The sequence below is a fragment of the Budorcas taxicolor genome, chromosome 17 (genome assembly GCF_023091745.1).
Source record: "Budorcas taxicolor isolate Tak-1 chromosome 17, Takin1.1, whole genome shotgun sequence".
NCBI classification, from domain to species: domain Eukaryota; kingdom Metazoa; phylum Chordata; class Mammalia; order Artiodactyla; family Bovidae; genus Budorcas; species Budorcas taxicolor.
In genome coordinates, this window is record NC_068926.1 from 70,413,064 (window position 1) to 70,433,869 (window position 20,806).

Consider the following 20,806-nt stretch of genomic DNA (forward strand, 5'->3'; position numbering starts at 1 on the left):
CAAGCCCTCGCCCTTGCTGGGACCCCACTCCCTAAGACCTTTTCCCTGACTCACCTCCTTCAACGTCTGGCCCCCCTGCTCTCGAGTACTTAGGTCTCTGATTCTCAGAGGCAGGCACTGTATCCTACTCTGTAGCTACTCCTTTCCCCAGCGCTGAGCATGCAGTAGGCACTCAATAAGATCCTCAGCGAGCAAAAGGCCCCTCCCTTTTCCTGCACCTCCCTTGGCATGTTTTCCTACGTCTGGCCAGGCTTCGGTCCCTGGGATTTTCTTTCCTTGCCCAGAGCCTGGCACCAGGGGTCCTCGCCGTGGAACGCCAGGACTGGGCTCAGTGAACAGCTGGTCCACTCTCCTCTTTCCCACAGGGGGAATCGTGCCACAACTTACAGGCGGTGTAACCTTGAGCACGTCACTATTCTGGCTTTGAAAGATGGGGAGGCCAGCAGCGCCCACGGGGGTGGGGTTGTGAGCATTAAATAGCATCGTGCCTGCAAGGGCCTATAGCACCCGGCCAGCTCCTAGCAGGTGTGTGGTGTTACCTGTTCCAGCGGGGCCTCTCAGTCCCTCCTCCTGTGGTGAAAGGGACAAGGCCACCTCCCAGGGCGGGGACCCCGTGAGTGACTGTGCGTGGGGCCGTCCCCGAAGAGTGGACCCCACCCCGCCCGGCCAGCGCGCAGGGTGTGGCCCACAGAAGCCCAACCGCCAGGCTGGGCGGGCGCGCGTCTGTCCGCCCGCCCCTCGGGCACGCGGTCTCCTGGCTCTCTCAAGCACTAAGTGTATTTGCTTTTGGGTCCCTCCTCAAGCCAGACGTCTATCCTGAACTCCGAGCCGCCGTTCTGGCTGGGGCCGTGACAGTGCGCGGCCTGCGGGGCCCCTGTTAGCGCGCGCGGCCCGCGGCCCGGCCCCGCAGTCCCCACCGCGGGTCTCCCCTCTCGCACCTCCACCTCTGCGGCGGTAAAATGCAGCACTCGCACGGCGCCTGCGCGACTCTGGGGCGGGGCGGTGGCCGCCGCTATTTATAGAAGGTGACGTCACCTTGAAATAGACCGTTAGGGCCGGGCCGCCCTCCCCGCCCGCTCGCGCCGCTCCGCGCCGCCCGGCCCGGCCGCTCCCACTGCGCAGGCGTCCTCCCGGGCTCCCACCCCCCCGCGGCGCGGCCGCCTGTCCTCCCTCGGCGGCGGCGGCGGCGCGAGCCACAGAGCGCCGGGCGAGCCAGCGAGCGGGCGAGAGGCGCGGCCTGCCGCCTGCAGCCTCGGCCGGCCGGCAAGCCAGTGCGCGTGCGCGGCGGCGGCCTCCGCGGCGACCGGAGAGGACGCGCGGGCGAGCGAGCGGAGCGGGCAGCGGGCGAGGCCGGGCTCTGCGACATGGGGGACCGCGAGCAGCTGCTGCAGCGGGCGCGGCTGGCCGAGCAGGCGGAGCGCTACGACGACATGGCCTCCGCCATGAAGGCGGTGAGCGCGCCGGGAGCCCGGGCGGTCGGCCGGGGGCCCGGCGTAGGGGAGGGGTGGGCGGCCCGGCGGCAGCCCCTTCGGGCCCGCGGCGAGCCCGCCGCCCGCCTGGGCGCGGCCGCCGGCCCGCAGCCCTCGCTTCCCGCGCCCGCCGCGCGTCCCGCCATTTCTTGCGGCCGGGCGGGGTGGGGTCTCCAGGGAGGGGGCGCAGCGGGGCCCCCGCGGGCGGACGGCGGGCGCGGCATCCCAGCTTGGAGCCCCGAATGGGGGAGGGTGCCCGGGGGAGCGTGGGGGAGCCGCCTTCCCCCTCCGGGCCGTTCCGCCAGGCTAGGGCACCCCCTCTCGCTTTCCTCCACGCACCCCAACTTGTAATAAGGGATCACCTAGTGAGTGGCGCCCTGTCTCCACTGGTTTCCGCTGCCACGACCCGAAGTCGCTGTAATCCCGATGCGCTTTCGTTCTGCTCGCCTGAACCGCTCTAGTTCCATCCTCCAACCCCCGGGGTCCGCTTTGTGTGCCGAGACCCCTACCCTGCAGTCAGGCGAGGGCGTGGGGCCCCCTCCCATGTCGGATGCTGCGTCCGTCTGCCTGGAACCCCAGACGGGTTGCGACTCCTGGGCCAGCCGAACCCATGTGCCTTTGCCCTCTCGAGATCCTCGGAGACCCGCCTGCAGCTCCGTTTCCCGGGAAGGAATCGTGGCCGGCCACACCCTGGCCAGTGCCTTGGATTAGACACCACCTGCGTGTCTGAGACCTAGAGTTCCAGCGACCCCCTCACTGTTCTGTCTCCTCGTAGTATCTCACGTCTTCTCTAAATGAACATCTCTCTGCATCAAGGTCACAGGGCTAGAGCCACAGTGGGCAACCTGCCCTGTTCACCCAGCGCACAACCGCCTGAGATGGGGTGGATCTGCTGGGGCCCCACCCTAGACCTGCAGACTCAGATACTCGGGGAGGGGGGTGGGGGGTGGGGGGTGGGACTCAGAGCTGCCCTTGACCCATCCCTCAAGGCAAGTGCCAGTGGGTTAAAGTCAAGAATGACTGTCCTGGGTTATTTAGCTCCTTTGCCCTTTTTTCCTGGCTTGGGAGGGGATTTGGTACTGAAAAATCCTGAAATACACTGGCTCTCTAAAATTTCAGAGTCATGTGAAAGCTCCTTTTAAGGCTTTTGTTATTAATACAAAATCTGTCGTTGTGAAATCTGTTGTTGGGGTCCAAATTTAGGATTATCCAGGTAAGGAGGGTACTTGAAGCATTATCTTTTTCCATGTCATCCACATCATACCTTGAACCAGGTGTCTGGAAACTACCATCACCACCGCCCAATTGTTGACTCCTTGGTTATCTCCACTTGAGCCCAAGCAGGGTGTTAATGGGCTAGATAAGAAGGAGCTTTTCATCCACACCAGGCGCGATGTAGTTTGGAACCTGAAGTCTATGTAACTCTGAGGGTCTCATAAGAAAATAAAGATTTAATAATTTAGCAGATTTTACAGAAATAAGACTGACTATGAGTGCATTTCCTCGCAAGGAGTCCTGAGCTTAATCTATGGGACAAAGCCACTTCTGTCCACTCAGCAAGCCACACTAAAGTGCGCCTCTTCTCCTTAGTCGCTGAGTGGCACTGGGGCTGAGGCTGCTCTCTGGACGTTTTAGTGAGGCCCTCACCTGTCCTACCAGTGGGACCTGAAGACTGCAATGTTAGAAGCCTTTTGAGGACTAAAAAAGGAGCTGGAAACAAAGTGATTGAGATTAAGGGGAAATGACTAGAAGGCAGTTGCGGAGCTGTGGGAAACAGGAAATTTGAAATGAGAAGTAAGGAGAGAGTGCACAGATGTAACAGGAAAGGGATAGAGTTTGCACAGAAAAAATAATTGGTTTTCTGCTCTTTGTAAGCAGGCTTGAAAAATGCTTTCCTGTAGCTTCCTACTTGTGTCCACAGATTTTCTATGAGACATTAAGGTAGGATTTTGCAAAGGTGTATTGGAAACATAACATCGGTGTCAGAAATGATTGGTGGGTGGATAGGCTCCTGAAAATGCAATCCGAGCTCTAATTATGTCATCTCAGAACTGTGAGACCAGTCCCTCAAGGCAACTACTATTAAAATGAGAACTTTTTTGGTCAATATGCCTGTTTCTTCTATTAAAGAAATTTTTTTTTCCTCATCTAAATTAATGGATATATTTATTAGAAAGGACTCAGCAAGGTCAATGGAAAACTTTCTCACATTTTACCTAAGTTGACGTTTGAACGTTTAATTTTTACTGTTACTTAGAAGGCTTAGTCCCTATTTCACTAATATCCTAGGCCTGAAATACAGCTTTTGGGAGGATTTGGGATTCTGTTAACTCTCTGGGTTTATGGGGGTTTTCTTCAGGGCAGGTAAGTAGACTGCTGTAAGGCACCTGAGTGAGGGAATGCTCTGATGTGGCCACTCTGTGACCTTGAAGCTCACAATTTCTTGTCTCCTGGTCCTCTGAAGTGCAAAACTAGTTATGTTGGTGTTACTGTCAAGTGGGTTTTTAGCTTTCATTTTTCTAACTTGTTTTCTGTTTCCTTTATCATCTAAATGGTACCTAATAATATTGCCTGCCTGTAATGACTGATGTTCCTTATGCTACCAGCGTCACCTGGAGGATGGTGTCGGTAAGGCCTAAAAAAAAATCACGCATGTTGGAAACAAAGGTGTTTGTTCACACCAGTTGAGAGCTGCAGTTCCCTGCCTCATCCCCTAATTTGAAGAGGCAAGAAATGTTTTTGAAGTTAAGTAAAGGTGTGTCTTCCAGCTCATCTCACACCTAACTGCTTACATAGAGTGGAACAGTGGAAAGAAAAGTTGTGAGAGATTCTGGAACCCAAGTCCTTTTTAGACCAGGCTTAGAATGACCTTATGCAGTTCGTCACCTCATAAAATGAGCCTAGTTTCATGAGAACTATGAGATAATCCCATAATGCGGGATAAAAATATTAGTGCATAAATCTGAGTGATCTAAGGAAAGAGTAATTAATCAGATTTCTAGTGAATACTCATGGATAGACATCATTCAGTCACGTCACAACCCTTAGTCATCCATACTGAAACGGAGGTGGCAATCGTGGGGTTACAAAATGTCAAAGTACTTGGGATGGCGTGGTGTGTTCTAATACTGTTGCACAGTCATTGACAAAGGATGGAGAGAAATACACCTGAAGGACTTGAAGGCTGTCTGTGGAAATCTTAAGTGCAGGCAACAAAGCTGCAGCTTTTGAGGCCCAGCGCAGTGCTATAGCTGTAAGATCTCAGGAAGTAGGGAGTCAGCAAGTGGTCTGCGAAAGGAGAGCACGGCTGAGCGTCCTAGGCTGGGACTTAACCCATGTTGCAGATATGGAAACAGGATGATTCTGAGGTGGACCAGGACTGTGATCAGTGTGGCATCCTACAGCCACATTGGTACTGCCTTTGAAATGTGCGTGAACCAGCAAGCCGTGCTGCCCATGTAAGTATCACTTTGTCTTAACGGCTGAGGAAGGAAGAGGGCTCTGCATTGGTCCTGCAGTATTCTCAGGGAAAGAGACGTTCCCTTGGTGAGCAGTTCACACAGCTTTGCTGCACTGACATGAGCTGTCCCCATCTGGATTTGGGGTTGCTAAATTATCCCCCAAAGAGCTCCTGCTGTCAAAAACCCCACCTTTCCTTTAAAGAAAACAAAAATGTATTTTCTCATCTTTGTCTGGAACTTAATATTAGTGATAAGACTTCAGTGTCACACTTTTTCAGAAATAATGACCGGGGGGATACCCCAAGTGTGTGTTCCATGTTACAGTTCGTCAGGTTTATCAAATTTACCATTTTACCTATTAGGCCCTCAGTAAAGGGTGTCGGATTCCATGTGTACGTTCTCATTTACTCTTGAGAACAACTCTGGATGGACCCTGTTACTAACTCCATTTTACAAATGAGATTTGAAGAGATGAATTTCCTCAAGGTCGAGCTGTAAAGGGAAGATCTCGGCTCTCAAGTTTAGAGCTCTCCCTTTAACCCAGTGATGATGCCCCATGAGGCTGAGGGATCAAGTTTCTTTCTCGTATACTTTTCTGGTCCTTTAGCCATTGTCATCATTGGTCACTTAAGTTCCGTGCCAGTCACATAAGTGGGCTTACTGAACAAATAATTCCCTCTATTAGATAGAAGTCATTTATGCCAAGTTTAATTAAAGACAGTATCTGCCACTTATGGGTCTTAGCTACAGCAGGGGAACATGACTGGATTATGCTTGGTCCCTTAAAGACCGGTTTTTTGGTTTTTTTTTTAAGCTTAGGAAGCAAAATATTAATTTGAGTTCCTGCTATGAATTGAGTAGTGCAAGACTATGTTAAATTATAGTTTTAAGAGATTATTTCTCCATATTGTGTTTAGTATATTTTACAAGCCTAGAGACCGCCTAGGTTTCAGTGTTTAGGTTGGTCAGATTCTCCCACGTGTCTAGGTCGAAGCCGGTGGAAACTGCCCCTCCTGCTCCTCACGCTGCAGTGGCATCCCCTCCTTAGTGGCGGGTTTTGGCACTTCTGTGGCTGGAACCTGCACAGCTTCTGAAGATTTCGGACCTGGTGCCTCAGGGCAGTAGTGTGCAGTAACCCTGTTCAGATGGGGTTGTATTTAATGCCAGTCATGGCCTATGAAAATGTCTCCTTAAGCCCAGAGCAAGGGTAGCTATTTTGACCGATAGTGAGCTTAGAGGAAATAGTCACTACCTGAACTCACCTGCTGTGAGCTCAAAGCCGGGTCCCTTCCTGGCCTTGTAGGACCTGCAGCTTCTCCCTGGTGAGGACAGAAGGTGGCCTTTCCAGGTCAGGGCAAGTGGAGACCAATGATGGGTGCCTTGCCAGTGGGGCACCAGGCAGAATCTTCACTTTGGGGGGCATTGACTTGGGAAAGAATCAGCCAAAAAAAAAGCTTTCGTTCTTCAAGGTCACTTCATTTTAAAAAGTCTATATAGGGTTCTGCCAAAGAAGCTTAAAGACTATCATGTGGTTATGTTTATGTCATTGTTCTTGAGGATTTTGTTTTTCTTGTTGGAAACTTCTATACCAAAAGCAAGCTTGTTGGTAGCATGCGGGTGTGGGTGGCTGTGATGAGTGGTAGGAGTGTGTGTGTGGCCATGAAGGCTGAGAAGCCTTCTCGGGGAGGAGGAGTATCTAAACCTCAGCTTGAGCCATGTGGTCTGGCAGCTCAGGGGATTTTTTTTTTTTTTTTTAAGTTTGTTTGTTCAGTGTTACTTTTGAGGTTGGATGTTTCCCAGATTGAGAACTTTAAGTTTTCCCAAATAGTTCATGTGCTATTTTTGGCAGTGGGTCTATTTTTACTCACAAACACACAGCTTATTGCCCTTTGAGTTAGTGGGAGGAGGCCCTTGGGGACTGTTGAATAAGCCAATGGTGTCACAAGAAGATAAATGAATTCGTAACTGGCCAGGTCATTGGATGCTTTCAGAAATACCATGTGGTCTGGAGCAGAAAGGGGTGAAGGGAGCTGGTGCAGCCAGAGGCTCCTCACAGGAGCAGAATGACTGGCAGGGAGGCCAGTCCTCAGAGGAGGTGGGGGGAGAGCCTTCCCAAATGAGAAAGGTTCAGCAGTCTTAAGGTTTTCAGGAAGCATCTAAGTAGGATTACCTGGGGTGGGGAGTCGGGCAGGAGAACCAGACGGCAGAGGGGCAGTGAGCAGAGGTCGGGGAGTCCCTCAGAGCTGGCATGGCCATGTGAGGACTTAGTGTTGGGGGAGGCGCTGCATTGGGCACAGCTGGCATGTGATGGGCATGAGAGTGTTGGGACCGGCATCGGAGGAGAAAGAAGGCTGAGAACCCTTGTCTAGGTCTCTCCTGTCTTGGGAATTCCGTGTCTGCTCTTTCTGTCCTGATGAGCTGTTTGGAAGCTTGTGACCCTAGAGATGCAGGAAGTCATCTCTGCCGAATCCACAGGTGGCTGTCCCGCTGGGCTCGTGTGATGGTTGCTTGGGACCAGTTCCCACTTTCCTGCCCTGCATCGCGTTGCCCTCAGGATCTGCCCCTCTTAGTGGGTGACCAGACTTGTCTCTAAGTATCCTGGCTCCTGTATTTTGGAAGTTGAAGTGTTGAGAACTCACATTAGCAAACATTAGCGAAGGTTATTTGCACTAAGTATCAACAGCCAAGACTGGCTGTAAATCTTAAAACAACAGGCCATAGGATTTCACTTCAGTCTATAATTTTCCAATCTGGGGAAAACTCCCAGTTTTCTGTAGTTATCTGATCAAGTAATAAAGCTATCTTCCTCCCATAAGTTTCCTTTTGTTAGCCAAGTTGTAATCCAGGAGTATTAAAAAACACTATATTTAAACATATGCAGTTGTTTCCTAGTTAGGCCTTGGCTGGGGTTCTGAGAACAATGCTTGTTTAGCGGTTAGTCACACTCAGCTGATGCCGATAGTGATTCATTCAGACTGGCAGGCGACCAGGTGATCGTTACATAAACACTGACACTCCTAGGCACTAGTGTTTCTTGTGAAGGCGTCATTACAAATATTGCCCAGTAGCCTTTTTTGGCGGTTTATTCTGGATGGAGAAAGGATCAGACCTGTGGATTCCACAGATACACCCACATGTTATAGTACCGACCTCAGGCCTTAACCACACCTGTTATTGTTGCTCAGGAAAAACAATCCTAGGATTTTAGAGCTGAAGAAATCCTTGGAGGTTGTTCGGGCTGGCTTCACTAATTTGACTTTTGATGCCCAGAAAAGTTGTGTTCTGTTGGTCACACAACTAGCTCAGGCTATGCTCCAGACGTCTTAGGACTTTCCTGAATAATGATACTGCCTCTTGTACACACACTGTGTGATATATAAATATTTCAGGCATGCACTCAATTTTAGTGATACACTCTGGGGATGTATCTTGAGGTTTCTTTGCAGCAGCAGTCCAACAAAAGCAGTTTTATTGGTCGCAGGATGAAGTATATTAGTGACTCCTTATGGATGTCACTTGCACTTTAGTGTCAAGTGGCCTTAGTTGGGACTTGCTTACTGGAAGATCTGAGGAGCTTTCCAAATTCTGTTCTTGCCTCACATTTTGTTTTATGCAGTATTGTCCTAGGAAAGTGTCATTCTAAAGGATTCAGGCATTTTGAGATGTGTGATAGTATTTGAGATAGCATTCTGATTTATATGGGTTGCGTCCATACTTTACACTTGTAGTAAAGCAATGTGAGTATGCGAGTGTCCAAAAGGCAGTCCTTGGAGAACAGTGGGTTCCAGGTCTTGAAGGGCCCGGGAATGCGGATGAGTAGAGAATAGGGGATTACTTCAGGCCTGTGTGGACACCACTCCTATCTGTGTGGTGGTGCCGAGGAGCCCAGCTTGCGGGCAGCCCTCCTGGGGAATGTCGGGGAGTCTTGCAGCTGTGGAGAATGACGTGTGGTTGGGTTGATGGACTGGGCCGAGGGGGAGACCATCCCCGGCCAAGGGCTTGTAGCAGAAGAGGAAGAGTCCTGGGGATGGGGACATGGGGGAAGTTAGAAGAGGGAGGGTGTTTATATTCTGTCTGGGATTTATTGAGGAGGGAAGTGGTGATAGACAATTGCTTGTTTCACTTTTTAAGAACTTGGCACAAGGCCTGAATTGTGAATCTCTCAAAGTTCTTACTGCTAATATTTTTGAGTTGGTATCTGCTTCTTCTGTTAGACTGTAGTCTCCCTTGAGATAGGGTCCTTGTCCAGTTGGTTTTTCTTGAGTGGCTTCTCTGTAATCCTGTTTCATTTTGGATATTTTTTGTCCATACTGTGCGGCACGTGGCATCTTAGTTCCCTGACCAAGGGATTGAACCCGTGCCCCCTGCATTGGGAGCATGGAATCTTAACAATGGGATCACCAGGGAAGTACCACATAATCCTGTTTTTCAGGAGGCTTGTTGACGGGGTTGAGGGGAAGATCTCTCTCCCAGGGTTTTGAACTTGGGTCTCAGTGTTTATCTTTTGGGGATGTTGCAGGTGACTGAGCTCAACGAACCTCTCTCCAACGAAGACCGAAACCTCCTCTCCGTGGCCTACAAGAACGTGGTTGGTGCCCGGCGGTCTTCCTGGAGAGTCATCAGCAGCATCGAGCAGAAGACCATGGCCGACGGGAATGAGAAGAAGCTGGAGAAGGTGAAGGCCTACCGGGAGAAGATTGAGAAGGAGCTGGAGACGGTGTGCAACGACGTGCTGGCGCTGCTCGACAGGTTCCTCATCAAGAACTGCAATGACTTCCAGTACGAGAGCAAGGTCTTCTACCTGAAGATGAAGGGCGACTACTACCGCTACCTGGCCGAGGTGGCTGCTGGCGAGAAGAAGAGCAGCGTGGTGGAGGCCTCGGAGGCGGCCTACAAGGAAGCCTTCGAGATTAGCAAGGAGCACATGCAGCCCACACACCCCATCCGGCTGGGCCTGGCCCTCAACTTCTCCGTGTTCTACTACGAGATCCAGAATGCGCCCGAGCAGGCCTGCCTCCTCGCCAAACAAGCCTTCGACGACGCCATAGCCGAGCTGGACACACTAAACGAGGATTCCTATAAGGACTCCACGCTCATCATGCAGCTGCTGCGAGACAACCTCACCCTCTGGACGAGCGACCAGCAGGACGAGGAAGCCGGAGAAGGCAACTGAGCGCCTTGGCCCGCCCCGCCCCCGCCCCGTCACCACCAGTCCCCTCTCGCCACACTCACTAAGTATCCAGTGCTCAACCTATCTGTACGGCAGCACAGCTACTCAGACCTGCTCTCCGCCCCCCGGGAAGCAGTTCCAGATAAATTAATTCATGGGCATTGCTGGACGGACGGTTGCTTTGAGCCCACAGGAGCTCCCTTTGTGGATTGTGCAGACAGGTGCGTTCTGAAGGAGGCATTTTCGTTTGCTTGCCTTTCTAGGTGAATTGCAGGCGAAAGCCTCAGAAAGTTAGAGAGGAGAATTAGCCACACAGGCTACAGTTGGTATTTAAATGGTCCACTTCAAACCAGCTGCTAGTGTTTTGTTAAAGCAGTACATCTGTGCATGCGAAAGTGAAGTCACCCCTCCCTCTTCTTTCTTAGCTAATGGAAAACCATTAAGGGAAGCCTGGACGAGAGACCACTTGCTCCTTTCCATCAGCTTAATAATAAACTTTAACGTGAGGTTTCAGTAGCACCTTGTTCGCCTCTTTAAATTATGACGTGCACAAACCTTCTTTTCAATGCAATGCATCTAAACTTTTGATACCTGTAACTTTTTTTTTTTGGTTGCAATTGTTTAAGAATCATGGATTTATTTTTTTGTAACTCTTTGGCTATCGTCCTTGTGTATCCTGACAGCACCACGTGTGTCAGCCCATGTCAATCAAGATGGGTGATTATGAAATGCCAGACTCCTAAATTAAATGTTTTGGAATTCAGTGGGTAAATAAAAATGCTGCTTTGGGGAATATTACCTCTACGCGTACGGTCTTCATTTCTCTCACTCTTGAAGAGCTGCCGCAGCTCCCCGCTCTGAATCCTGAGTTGATCTCTCCAAACTCCAAAGCATTCCTGGAATAGGGAGTCTGTGCCCTCTGATTCCATCACAGGTTTTGCAGCATACACATAAGACTCATGAATTTTAAGTAGTTTTCTCTGAACCCAGCTAATGTGGCCTCTCTGGTCCCCTCTTCCTGTTGCTGATTCCTTTAAAGGGAAGACCGTAGTGCGTCTTCTGAGGCACAGCCCCTCTGGAAGGTGGCTCTGTGTCTGACTTCAAGGGTATAGCTCCAGCCACCCCACAGAACGTTGGTTGCTTTTTAACACACAAAGTAGGTACATGTTCACCATTTTTCTTAATATTTTTTATGTAGTACGTGGAATAAAATGTTAATTAGGGACACAGCTTGGATACCCAATACAATCTTCAGCAGTCATTACTAAGAAAGCTCTGAGTATTCTTTAAAGTAGGGTAACAGAACTCCCTCTGAGTTTTAAGAACAAGAAAGGCCTGGTCCCTAGTGTACTCCCCGCACCCCTCCTCCCCCTGCCCATCTGCCTCCTCCCCAGGCCACTCCTGAAGCCTTATGTCACCAGCTGGACCCTTGAACTCCAGCCCCTTATGATTTCTGGCACCACCAGCCTGGTACTCGGGCCTGGATATGCTTGTCGAGTGGGTGGGTTCCGTTACACGAAGGCCCTAAGCACCTTAGGGCCTTCTGGCTGAAGCTTACCACTAGGCTGGTGAGGATGGCATGCCCAGTCTCTGTCCTCGGTCCTGTGTTGTGGTGGAGCACAGAACTCGTCAGCTTGGACACTTAACCTATTTTCTCATCCGGATAGACCCACATGATAATGAGTAGTCTTCAGGAAGCTATTTCAGGTTGACCTAATTGCTAGCAAAAATCATTATTGAGTTTTGCTTCAATTAGTAGGTCAGGTATTTTAAAGCTACAAGCTTTATGTGGCTAAGGCACTTGTCTTTGATGAAAATACTTCAAACATTATAACTTCTTACATTAGGAATGCTCCTCACAAAAAGGAATTTAGAAAAAGCACTCACATTTTCACTTCACAGCCATCTTATGAAAAGTTTTGTTCCCTTACAGGGGGAGGAAAGAGGTGCAGAGCTGGCGGACCTCTGGAATCAGCTGGTGCCACAGGACAGCCTCTGCCCATGACCTAAGGCTGTCTTCGTCCACGGTCTCTGATTCAGAGTCCTAACTGCCCTCCGGTGGGCCCCAGGCAGCTGACAACCTTCTAGGTTCGGGTCCCTCACCGAATTTGGAATATAAGTTTTAATTCAACTCTTGAGTACCATGTGCAAGGCGTCCTCTTGGGTCTGGGAAGAGGGTGTGGGGAAGTATGGACACATAATTCCAGTCAGCCCCACAAATAATAAACAGGGTTCTTTGAGAGGACCTGAAATTGCACGTGATGTAAAGCTGAAAGCATCTCTGTTGCGTGGTCTCAAAGGCTTCCTTCCAGTTCTGCATGCTCTGATGTTTTAAAACTTGTCGAGATCAAAGGAAAAAGAAAAAAAAGCTTGTCAAGATAAATTGATGGAATGAAATAGGGTCATCTCCGTGTTACCGCAGGGGAAATGAGGCCAGAGAAATGAATAGAGTCACACTGCAAAGTTAGTGCCAGAACCGAGATTAGCATTCAGATCCCCGGAATCCTTGTTCATGGTGTTTTTTTCACTGGGCTACAGTCTTGGGGTTGAGAAGAAAAAATGGACATCACACACATTTTGTTCTGGGGCACTTTTCAGTGCTTTTAATATTTCACTTACGGTTCAATGAAATACACTTGGCAAGGAACATCTCAGTGTATTGGTGCTGATGCTCAGATTTTCATTAACTCCTCAAACCCTGCTCAAAGGTCCATTTGTTTGATTTGGAGGAAAGGGGAGGATTCTTGATAATGGCGCTATTGTTGGGTAAATACTTGGCCATCTCAGATTACTTGGGATTGGGGAGCTCAGGGCGCTGCTTGGTTCTGCAAAGTACGCTGCATTCCGCTGTTGGGCCCTGCCAGAGGCCAAGGGAGTCCTCCGTTCTCAGAAGGACCCCCACCCCCTTCCGCTGCCTCCCCAGGTATGGGGCAGGCACAGGCACTGAGTCACAGCTGGGTGGGACCGAGTAGGTCGTCTTCTGTTACAAAACGCAGATGTTAGGCTGATGGGCACAACCATTTTGAACACCTTCTGTGTTCCAGACACTTAAGTACATGGTCTCGTGAGTCTTCACAGAGACCCTGGAAGATAGGAATGACTTAAGCGCCTCACAGCTTGTGGGAAAACGAACTTGACAGTGGGTTCCTTCCTCTTTAGCTCCCTGCTGGGCTCCTGTACTGTGGGTCTGCACCACACGATGGCATTTATCTCCTGTTTGTCAACAACCCATGACCTACCATGTGGTAGACACTGGTCAGGGTGCTGGGGGTGGATGCCTTGGTGAATTACCTGTCCTTGTGGGGCTAAAATTAGTGGGATGATACAAACAAACATAATACAATAACTATAAAGATATCACTCAAGTTCTCAGGGCCTAGCACACAGCTCAGAGTAAGAGTTGGTTGACTTCATGAGTAAATGACTGACCTGAGACCAAAATTTTGAAAGGTGAACAGAAGGAATCCTTATTTCCACACCCAAATCTACCAATGACCCACTTAAGAAACTGAGGGTCGGGACTTCCCTGACAGTCCAGTGGTTAAGATTCCATGCTTCCAGTACAAGGAGCACGGATTCGATCCCTGGTCAGGAGATTAATATCCTGTATGCCTAGTGGTGTAGCCAAAAAAAAAAAGAAAGAAAAGAAAAACCAAAGAGTCATGAGTCCTTGAGCTTAGTTCTAACATCACCTATAAACTGGTTTGAGCATGCCCTGACCTCTCAGCAGCCTCTAAAAACGAGCCGGATGCTTGGGGTGGTCTCTGGGTACTTTTGCATTTTGGAGATTCTGTGATTCTGTTATTGTCAACTGCTCTGGGATGGTCTTCTTCCTGGCCTTTTTCCTGCTTTCCCCCTCCCTTTTCCTTCCGCCCTTCACATTTGTCCCTTTCGCATCCGCCCTCCACACCCCACTTTTCTTTCCTGGCCACCCCCTAGTTCCACCAAGAGGGTTTCCATGGCAATCATCTCCTGGAAGTGACATCACTCATCTCCTAGGCAACAGTTCCTAAGGCAGTGACATCATTCAATCACCATGGCAACCCTCCAGGAAGATAGTTCTGCAGTAAAATGGGCAAATAGAATTCTTATGTATTTCTGGGGGCTTGAGGGGGCAATGTAGGGAACTATTACAAAGACCTCAAGAACCAGATGTAAAAGCTTTGGGCCTGTAGGGAAAAAAATGGGAAGACAATGTGGGGGCTGGAAAAGAAGCTCTGGGATAAAGCCCTTCTTTCTAATAACTAGGCTGACCATTTAATATGTCACCAAATTGGGACACTGGGGAGCAAATAAGGGCACTGTGATTGTTACACTGGATGACAAGTGAGAACGGCCTCCCCCAGGGAACCGGGGCACGTGGCTCCCACCTAGGTCAGGCTGGTGCCTGGCCTTACTTCCTTACCTGTGGCTCATTCCACAAGCATGCAATCTGCTCTTCGGTGTGCAGGCACTGGCTATACCACAGTGAGCAAAACCCAGCTAACAGAACTCACAGTTGTGTGTGTGTGTGTGTCTGTGTGTGTGTGTGTGTGTGGTGGGGGGCTGGGGCGACACGCAGTCACCAGGTAAGTGCTGCAGTGCAGACTGAATGCAGTGCTCAGAAGGGAAGGCGCAGAGCCCCAGGGGTGGGTTCACCACGGGTGCCTGAAGCAGCTGGGGCAGGAGGGGCCTTGGGGGGTGGGACGGTGTAGGTGGGGGGAAGTCTGTTTGGCAGTGGGAACGGCATCTGCACAGGGAGTGTGCAGAGCACCAAGAGTGGGAAGGATGCTGCGTCAGACCGCAGGGCAGGGGGGAGTGGGCAGGCAGGAAATGAGAGTGGAGAGGTGGCCAGAGCACTGGGCAGCCCCGTGGTTGTGTTCAGAGGAGCAGGAGACACAATCCTGTTTGCATCTTCAAAATCTGGTTGCAATGTGGGGCACAGTAGGGGAGCAGTTTGCCCAGGAGGGAGATTGGCACGGGGGAGCTGGGTGATGGCAGGCAGATGGAGGATAAGGAGCATGTATTTGGGAGACGGAGCTGACAGGATTTCCAAGGGCCACCTTCTTCACCTTCGCCACTATCATCTGTGCTTTAGGGCCCTTCCCCAGGCTGCTCTCCCCAGGAGGAGTGACCTCTGTGCCTCAGCTTCCCCTTCTGTAAAATGGGGATAATGACAGTAGGCGTTCCCACCCCCATCGATTTGTGCTGAGGCTGAATGAAGTGAGTAAAGCGATCAGAATGGTTCTCCAGTATAGACTGGATGGATGGGTGTCAGCAGCTATCAGGATGAGGGCAGGAGGGTGGGAGTGTGGGTGTGTGCGTGACACATGGCCTGTGGGTGAGAGAGGCGGGGCAAGGATATGAGGACTGGCTGATGGCCAAGGGAGAAGCCTCCTCTTCACCAGCTGGCTCCCGGGAAGACAGCACAGTTTGCACTCCTCCTTCCAATCCTACGCCTGCTGCAGGTGGAGGAAGATGAGCCTGGCCTCCCTTGGGAAAAGGGCATCTTAGAAAAAGCCTGGAAACAAGCAGTTCACACCCATGAGGATAAAGCCCGGGGCAGGGTTGGTGCAAGGGAGTAAGAGTTCTGCACCCAGGCACCAGCTCCATCCACCTTCCAGTCAACGCCCCCGCCCCATGCCCTGCTATTAAACAGTCATGGTTTTGCTTTAGCCTCCAGCTATTGCCGGGAGAAATATCAATAATCTCAGATATGCAGATGACACTACCCTTATGGCTCTTGATGAAAGTGAAAGAGGAGAGTGAAAAGTTGGCTTAAAGCTCAACATTCAGAAAATGAAGATCATGGCATCCGGTCCCATCACCTCATGGCAAATAGATGGGGAAACAGTGGAAACAGTGGCTGATTTTATTTTTCTGGGCTCCAAAATCACTGCAGATGGTGAATGCAGCCATGAAATTAAAAGATGCTTACTGCTTGGAAGGAAAGTTATGACCAACCTAGGCAGCATATTAAAAAGCAGAGACATTACTTTGTCAACAAAGGTCCATCTAGTCAAGGCTGTGGTTTTTCGAGTGGTCATGTATGGATGTGAGACTTGGACTGTGAAGAAAGCTGAGCGCAGAATTGATGCTTTTGAACTGTGGTGTTGGAGAAGATTCTTGAGAGTCCCTTGGACTGCAAGGAGATCCGACCAGTCCATTCTGAAGGAGATCAGCCCTGGGTGTTCATTGGAAGGACCGATGTTGTAGCTGAAACTCCAATACTTTGGCTACCTGATGCAAAGAGCTGACTCATTTGAAAAGACCCTGATGCTGGGAAAGACTGAAGGCAGGAGGAGAAGGGGATGACAGAGGATGAGATGGTTGGATGGCATCACTGACTCAAACGACACGAGCTTGGGTAAACTGTGGGAGTTGGTGATGGACAGGGAGGCCTGGCGTGCTGTGGTTCATGGGGTCGCAAAGAGTCAGATACGACTGAGCGACTGAACTGATAGGACCCTAAAGACACAGGCTACCTTGAGCTGCAAAAAGAGTTAATTAACAAGAGGACTGGGCCCTATGATGCCAGCACACACATATACAGACATACTGACTCAGCCCTGCTTCCTCTGCGTATATTCATCAGGGTTCATCCAGAGAAATGGTACCAATAGGAGATGCACATTAAGAGATTTATTGCAAAGAGCTGACTTATGTGAATGTGGAGCTAGCGAAGCGAGTGTGAAATCGTGAGGTTCAGGCTGGAACTCCTGCCAAGGGCGGGAGCTGCAGTCCAAGGGCAGAATAACTTCTTTCTCAGGGAAGCCTCTGCTTGGTTCTTAAGCTCTGTCCTTCCAAATGGACTGAATCAGGCCCATCCAGATTAGCCAGAATAATCTCCCTTAAAGTCAATTGACTTAATTGCATCTACCTTCATCACGACACCAAGAATAGTGTTCAATTGCATAACTGGGGACTGTAACCTGGCCAAGCTGACACAGTAAACAAGACCGTCACACTCAGTTTGCAGCTAGACATGGTTTGGGAGGTGTGTGGGAAGCTGCTTTATGTTTATTAATGTGACTAGTTATTGAGCACTTAACATGTGTTAGGCAATGTACCAAGTGATTTCCATGCAGTGTATAAGTGAATCCTCAAAGTTTCCTGTGAGAGCAGGTGCCCTTCTTCTACCTAATTCTACAGGTAAGGAAACAGCTTCAGATAGGTGAGGACCCCTTGGATGGCACGTGTCCGGCCCCTCCCTGTTGGCCTGTCCTCTCTCGCTTTGTCTCTTCTCCTGGACCAGAAGTCAGAATTCAAATCGCATGATGTGAGGCGATTCTGCATTTCTGGGCTTCGGTTCTCTGCGAGGTGGTTCCATCCTTCCAGACTTTTCTGGGCTTAGGGCTGAAGCAAGAGGCCATTCTGAGAGCACTTTCTCGGTCCTTTGCCGCCACCTAGGGGGCTCGCTGGAGTTCGCTGCGCTCCATACAGGCCCTGGGAAGGCAGATGAGTTGGTGGGTGAGCTGCCAGGACCAGCGGGGTTGGGGGAGGGAGTAGGTGGAGGCGAGTGTGGGCTCAGTACAGACACAATGAATATCCCACTGGCTCCTGTCCCCACCTGCTCACTTAGGTTCCCCAGGTCCCTGAAGAGTCCTCCAGGATTTCTGGGGCCCCAGGCATATTGAGGTTTCCATCACTGTGGAGCTCTGCGCTGGCCTGCCCCTGAGAGGCCCTGTCCATCCCCTGCTGAAGCTGGGAAGCCCAGGATGCCCGGGTTCTAAGGAAGCCGGGAACCTCTCTCTGCAACAGGTCGCCTGACTGGCCGCAGCACAGCTCAGGCTCCCGAGTGGACACGCCTGTTCTGCACTGGAAGAGGAGGCCCAGGGATGAAGGGAAAATCCGCCATTCTCCAGCTGTTGCTGTTGTTGCTGGTCAGTCGCTGTCGTGTCCACCCTTTGGGACCGCATGGACTGTAGCACGCCAGTCTCCTCTGTCCTCCACCATCTCCTGGATTTTGTTCAAATTTATGTCCATTGAGTTGGTGATGCCATCCAACCATCTCATCCTCTGTCGTCCCCTTCTCCTCCTGCCTTCAATCTTTCCCAGCATCAGGATCTTTTCCAATGAGTCTGCTCTTTCCATCAGGTGGCCAAAGTATTGGAGCTTCAGCTTCAGCATCAGTCCTTCCAATGAATATTTAGGATTGATTTCCTTTAGGATGGACTGGTTGGATCTCCTTGGTGTCCAAGGGACTCTCAAGAGTCTTTTCCAGCACCACAATTTGAAATCATCAATTCTTCGGCCGGCTCTCAGCCTTCTTTATGGTCCAACTCTCACATCTGTACATGACTACTGGAAACACCAGAGCTTTGACTCTACAGATCTTTGTCGTCAAGGTGATGTCTCAGCTTTTACATATGCTGTCTACGACGTTGTTATTGCTTTCCTTCCAAGGAGAAAGCGTCTTTTAATTTCTCCCGCCTCTATCCCCGCCCACTCACCGACCCCTCCCACCACTACCCCTTATCCACCCGTCGCCCCGCCCTTAGCCCTTGCCCCGCCCCCATCGCCGTGCCCGCCACCGACCCCGCCCTGCCGCGCCCCCCACCAATGGCCCCGCCCACAGCCCTTACCCCGCCCCTCGACCCTGCCCCTCTGTTCAGAGCGAGGCCACCAGATAACCCCGCGGACCGCGTCAGGTCTCCGGCTTGGCCCCTGAAAGAAGTCGCGGCCACAGGGCTGTGAGAAACGCTTTCGTGGTGGGTGAGTTGGCGTGAAGTGAGCAGGAGGTGGAGGCCGAGGCTGAGAGGCCATGGCAACCCCCGCAGCTGCCGACCTGCCAGTCAATGTCGTCAGCCGTCTACAGTCCAGTCACTCAGCCTGTCAATCCTGCCATCAAGCCTGTCAGTCACCTGTCAGTTCTGTCCGTCAACCTGTCAGCTCCTTCAGCCAGTCGGCCAGCCTGTCAGTCCAGTCAGCCTGTCAGTTCTGTCCACCATCCTGTCAGCCAGTTTGTCAGCCCATCTGTCGGTCCCGTCAGTCGGTCAGCCAGTCCGTAGGTCAGTTGGTCAGGTCACACGGCCGCAGTTTCCCGTCGGCCCTTGTGCCACCTCGGGGCTCTGTCGCCGTCGAGGCCGAGGGTCCGCGGGGACGAGAGGAGCCGGGCGGCGGGACCCTGACCTGGCGGCGGACGCGGCGGGGCTTCTGCGGGCGCCGCAGCCGGGGCAGTGGGGGTCACTACCCGGCTTCGGTGGCTTCCCGGGGGCGACGGAGGGACTCGGAGAAGGAGGGGCGGCTTGACCAGACCGCGTCCCTGCCCCTGCCCGGGCTTCAGTGATTGGGCGGCGGGACTCGCGGCCCCCGCGGCGCGAGACTGAGGGAAGGAGGATCGGCCGGGGCCACGGGGGCGCTCGAGCAGCCACGCGGGGGGCTGGGGCTGGGCCTGGCGGGGCAGGGTCTCCGGGCGGATGGCGCCCGCAGCGTGGCCCGCGGAGCTTCCGAGACCTTCGCGAGGAGGAGGCTTTACCTACGCGGAGAGGGAGGTGGGGACAGGGTTGGGGTGCTGAACTCGGCTCCCGCTGGAGGCGGGTCTCCCCGCCTTCCGCCCCGGCCCCGCCCCTTTCCTCCAAGTTGGCGACCGTCTCCTGTCAGGTGCGAGCCAGAGTCCACGAGGTGGAACCGCAGCTCCAGAGCCGGAGGGGGCGGGGCCTGCAGGACACCCCCGGGGGCGGAGGTCTGGGAGGAGCCCAGAGGAGTTAGCTGTTCATCCAACTAGGATTTGTGCGCCGCCCACAAGGGCAGCTCTGCGCTAGGCTGGGAGAGACAGAGCGAATGGAGCAGGTGCTGCTCTGTTTCTTGGCTGCAGAGTATAGAGCGGTCGTACGAGAGATCAGAGAAGACAAAATAAGAAGTAAACAAATTGACTGTGGTCGAAATTGTGCTATGAGAGCAGCAGAGAGGATGCTGAGAAAAAAGATGAAGCGCGGCAGTTTGGGAGGCTTCCCTGGGCTGGTGCCACTCAACCTAAGACCTGGAGAAGGAACCAAGCATGGAAAGGAGAGAGTGCTCCATATGGAGAGAATAGCGTTCGCTCACTCGCGCTCTCATTCCTAGGTACTGTGTGTCAGGTGCTGTTCTAGTTGCTAGAAGAACAAAGGTGGATAATAGACGGGAATTTCTTTCTCTCATGGAACTTATGTTCTAGCAGGAGGATACAGAAGACAACTTCAGGGAATGATGAATGCTATAAAGAAAATATAAACAAGGTTGTGGGATAGAAAATGACTGAAGATGAGGACGCTATGGCAGATAGGCTGGTGAGGGAAGGCTTCTCAAACCAGAATGAGGAGAAGGAGACAGCCATAAGGAGGAGGAAGAATATTCCAGACAGAGTGACATGGAAATGAATTTAGCATGTTTTGTTTGCAGCATATATCTGGTAGTTTAGTGATGGGCAGCCAGGTGCAGGGAACAAGTGATGAAGGGAGTGGCCAAGCCAGGAGAGGAGTTTGGATTTTTTTGTGTGTGTGTGTGTGGCTGCGCTTCTTGACTTGTGAGATCTTAGTTTTCTACCCAGGGATCAAATCTGTGCCCCCTGCAGTGGTTGCACACACTCTTAACCATGGACTGCCAGGAAAGCCTCTGGATTTTATTAGAAGGCACTGGGAAGCTGATGGAGAGATGTGGACGGTGTGAGGGATATGAGAAGTCTGATCCCTCCGTGCTCCTTGTGGGTGTGGAGTGAGGGGGTGGGAGAGTAGGAAGTGGGGGTGGAA

The 20,806-nt window shown here is 51.6% G+C and overlaps 1 protein-coding gene across 1 annotated transcript; it reads left to right on the top strand.

Annotated features, from left to right (window-relative positions):
• Positions 1-1,285: 1,285 nt before the first annotated feature.
• On the top strand, positions 1,286-10,898 carry YWHAH (tyrosine 3-monooxygenase/tryptophan 5-monooxygenase activation protein eta). The gene is made up of 2 exons (XM_052655141.1): positions 1,286-1,451; positions 9,450-10,898. The coding sequence occupies exons 1-2, from the start codon at positions 1,365-1,367 to the stop codon at positions 10,101-10,103; spliced, it is 741 nt and encodes a 246-aa protein (XP_052511101.1). The 5' UTR covers positions 1,286-1,364; the 3' UTR covers positions 10,104-10,898.
• The last annotated feature ends 9,908 nt before the right edge of the window (positions 10,899-20,806 follow it).

Coding starts and splice junctions, on each gene's coding strand:
- YWHAH (XM_052655141.1), top strand. CDS start 1,365: ATGGGGGACCGCGAGCAGCTGCTGCAGCGGGCGCGGCTGGCCGAGCAG. Junction 1,452..9,449: donor TGGCCTCCGCCATGAAGGCG/GTGAGCGCGCCG, acceptor GGGATGTTGCAG/GTGACTGAGCTCAACGAACC.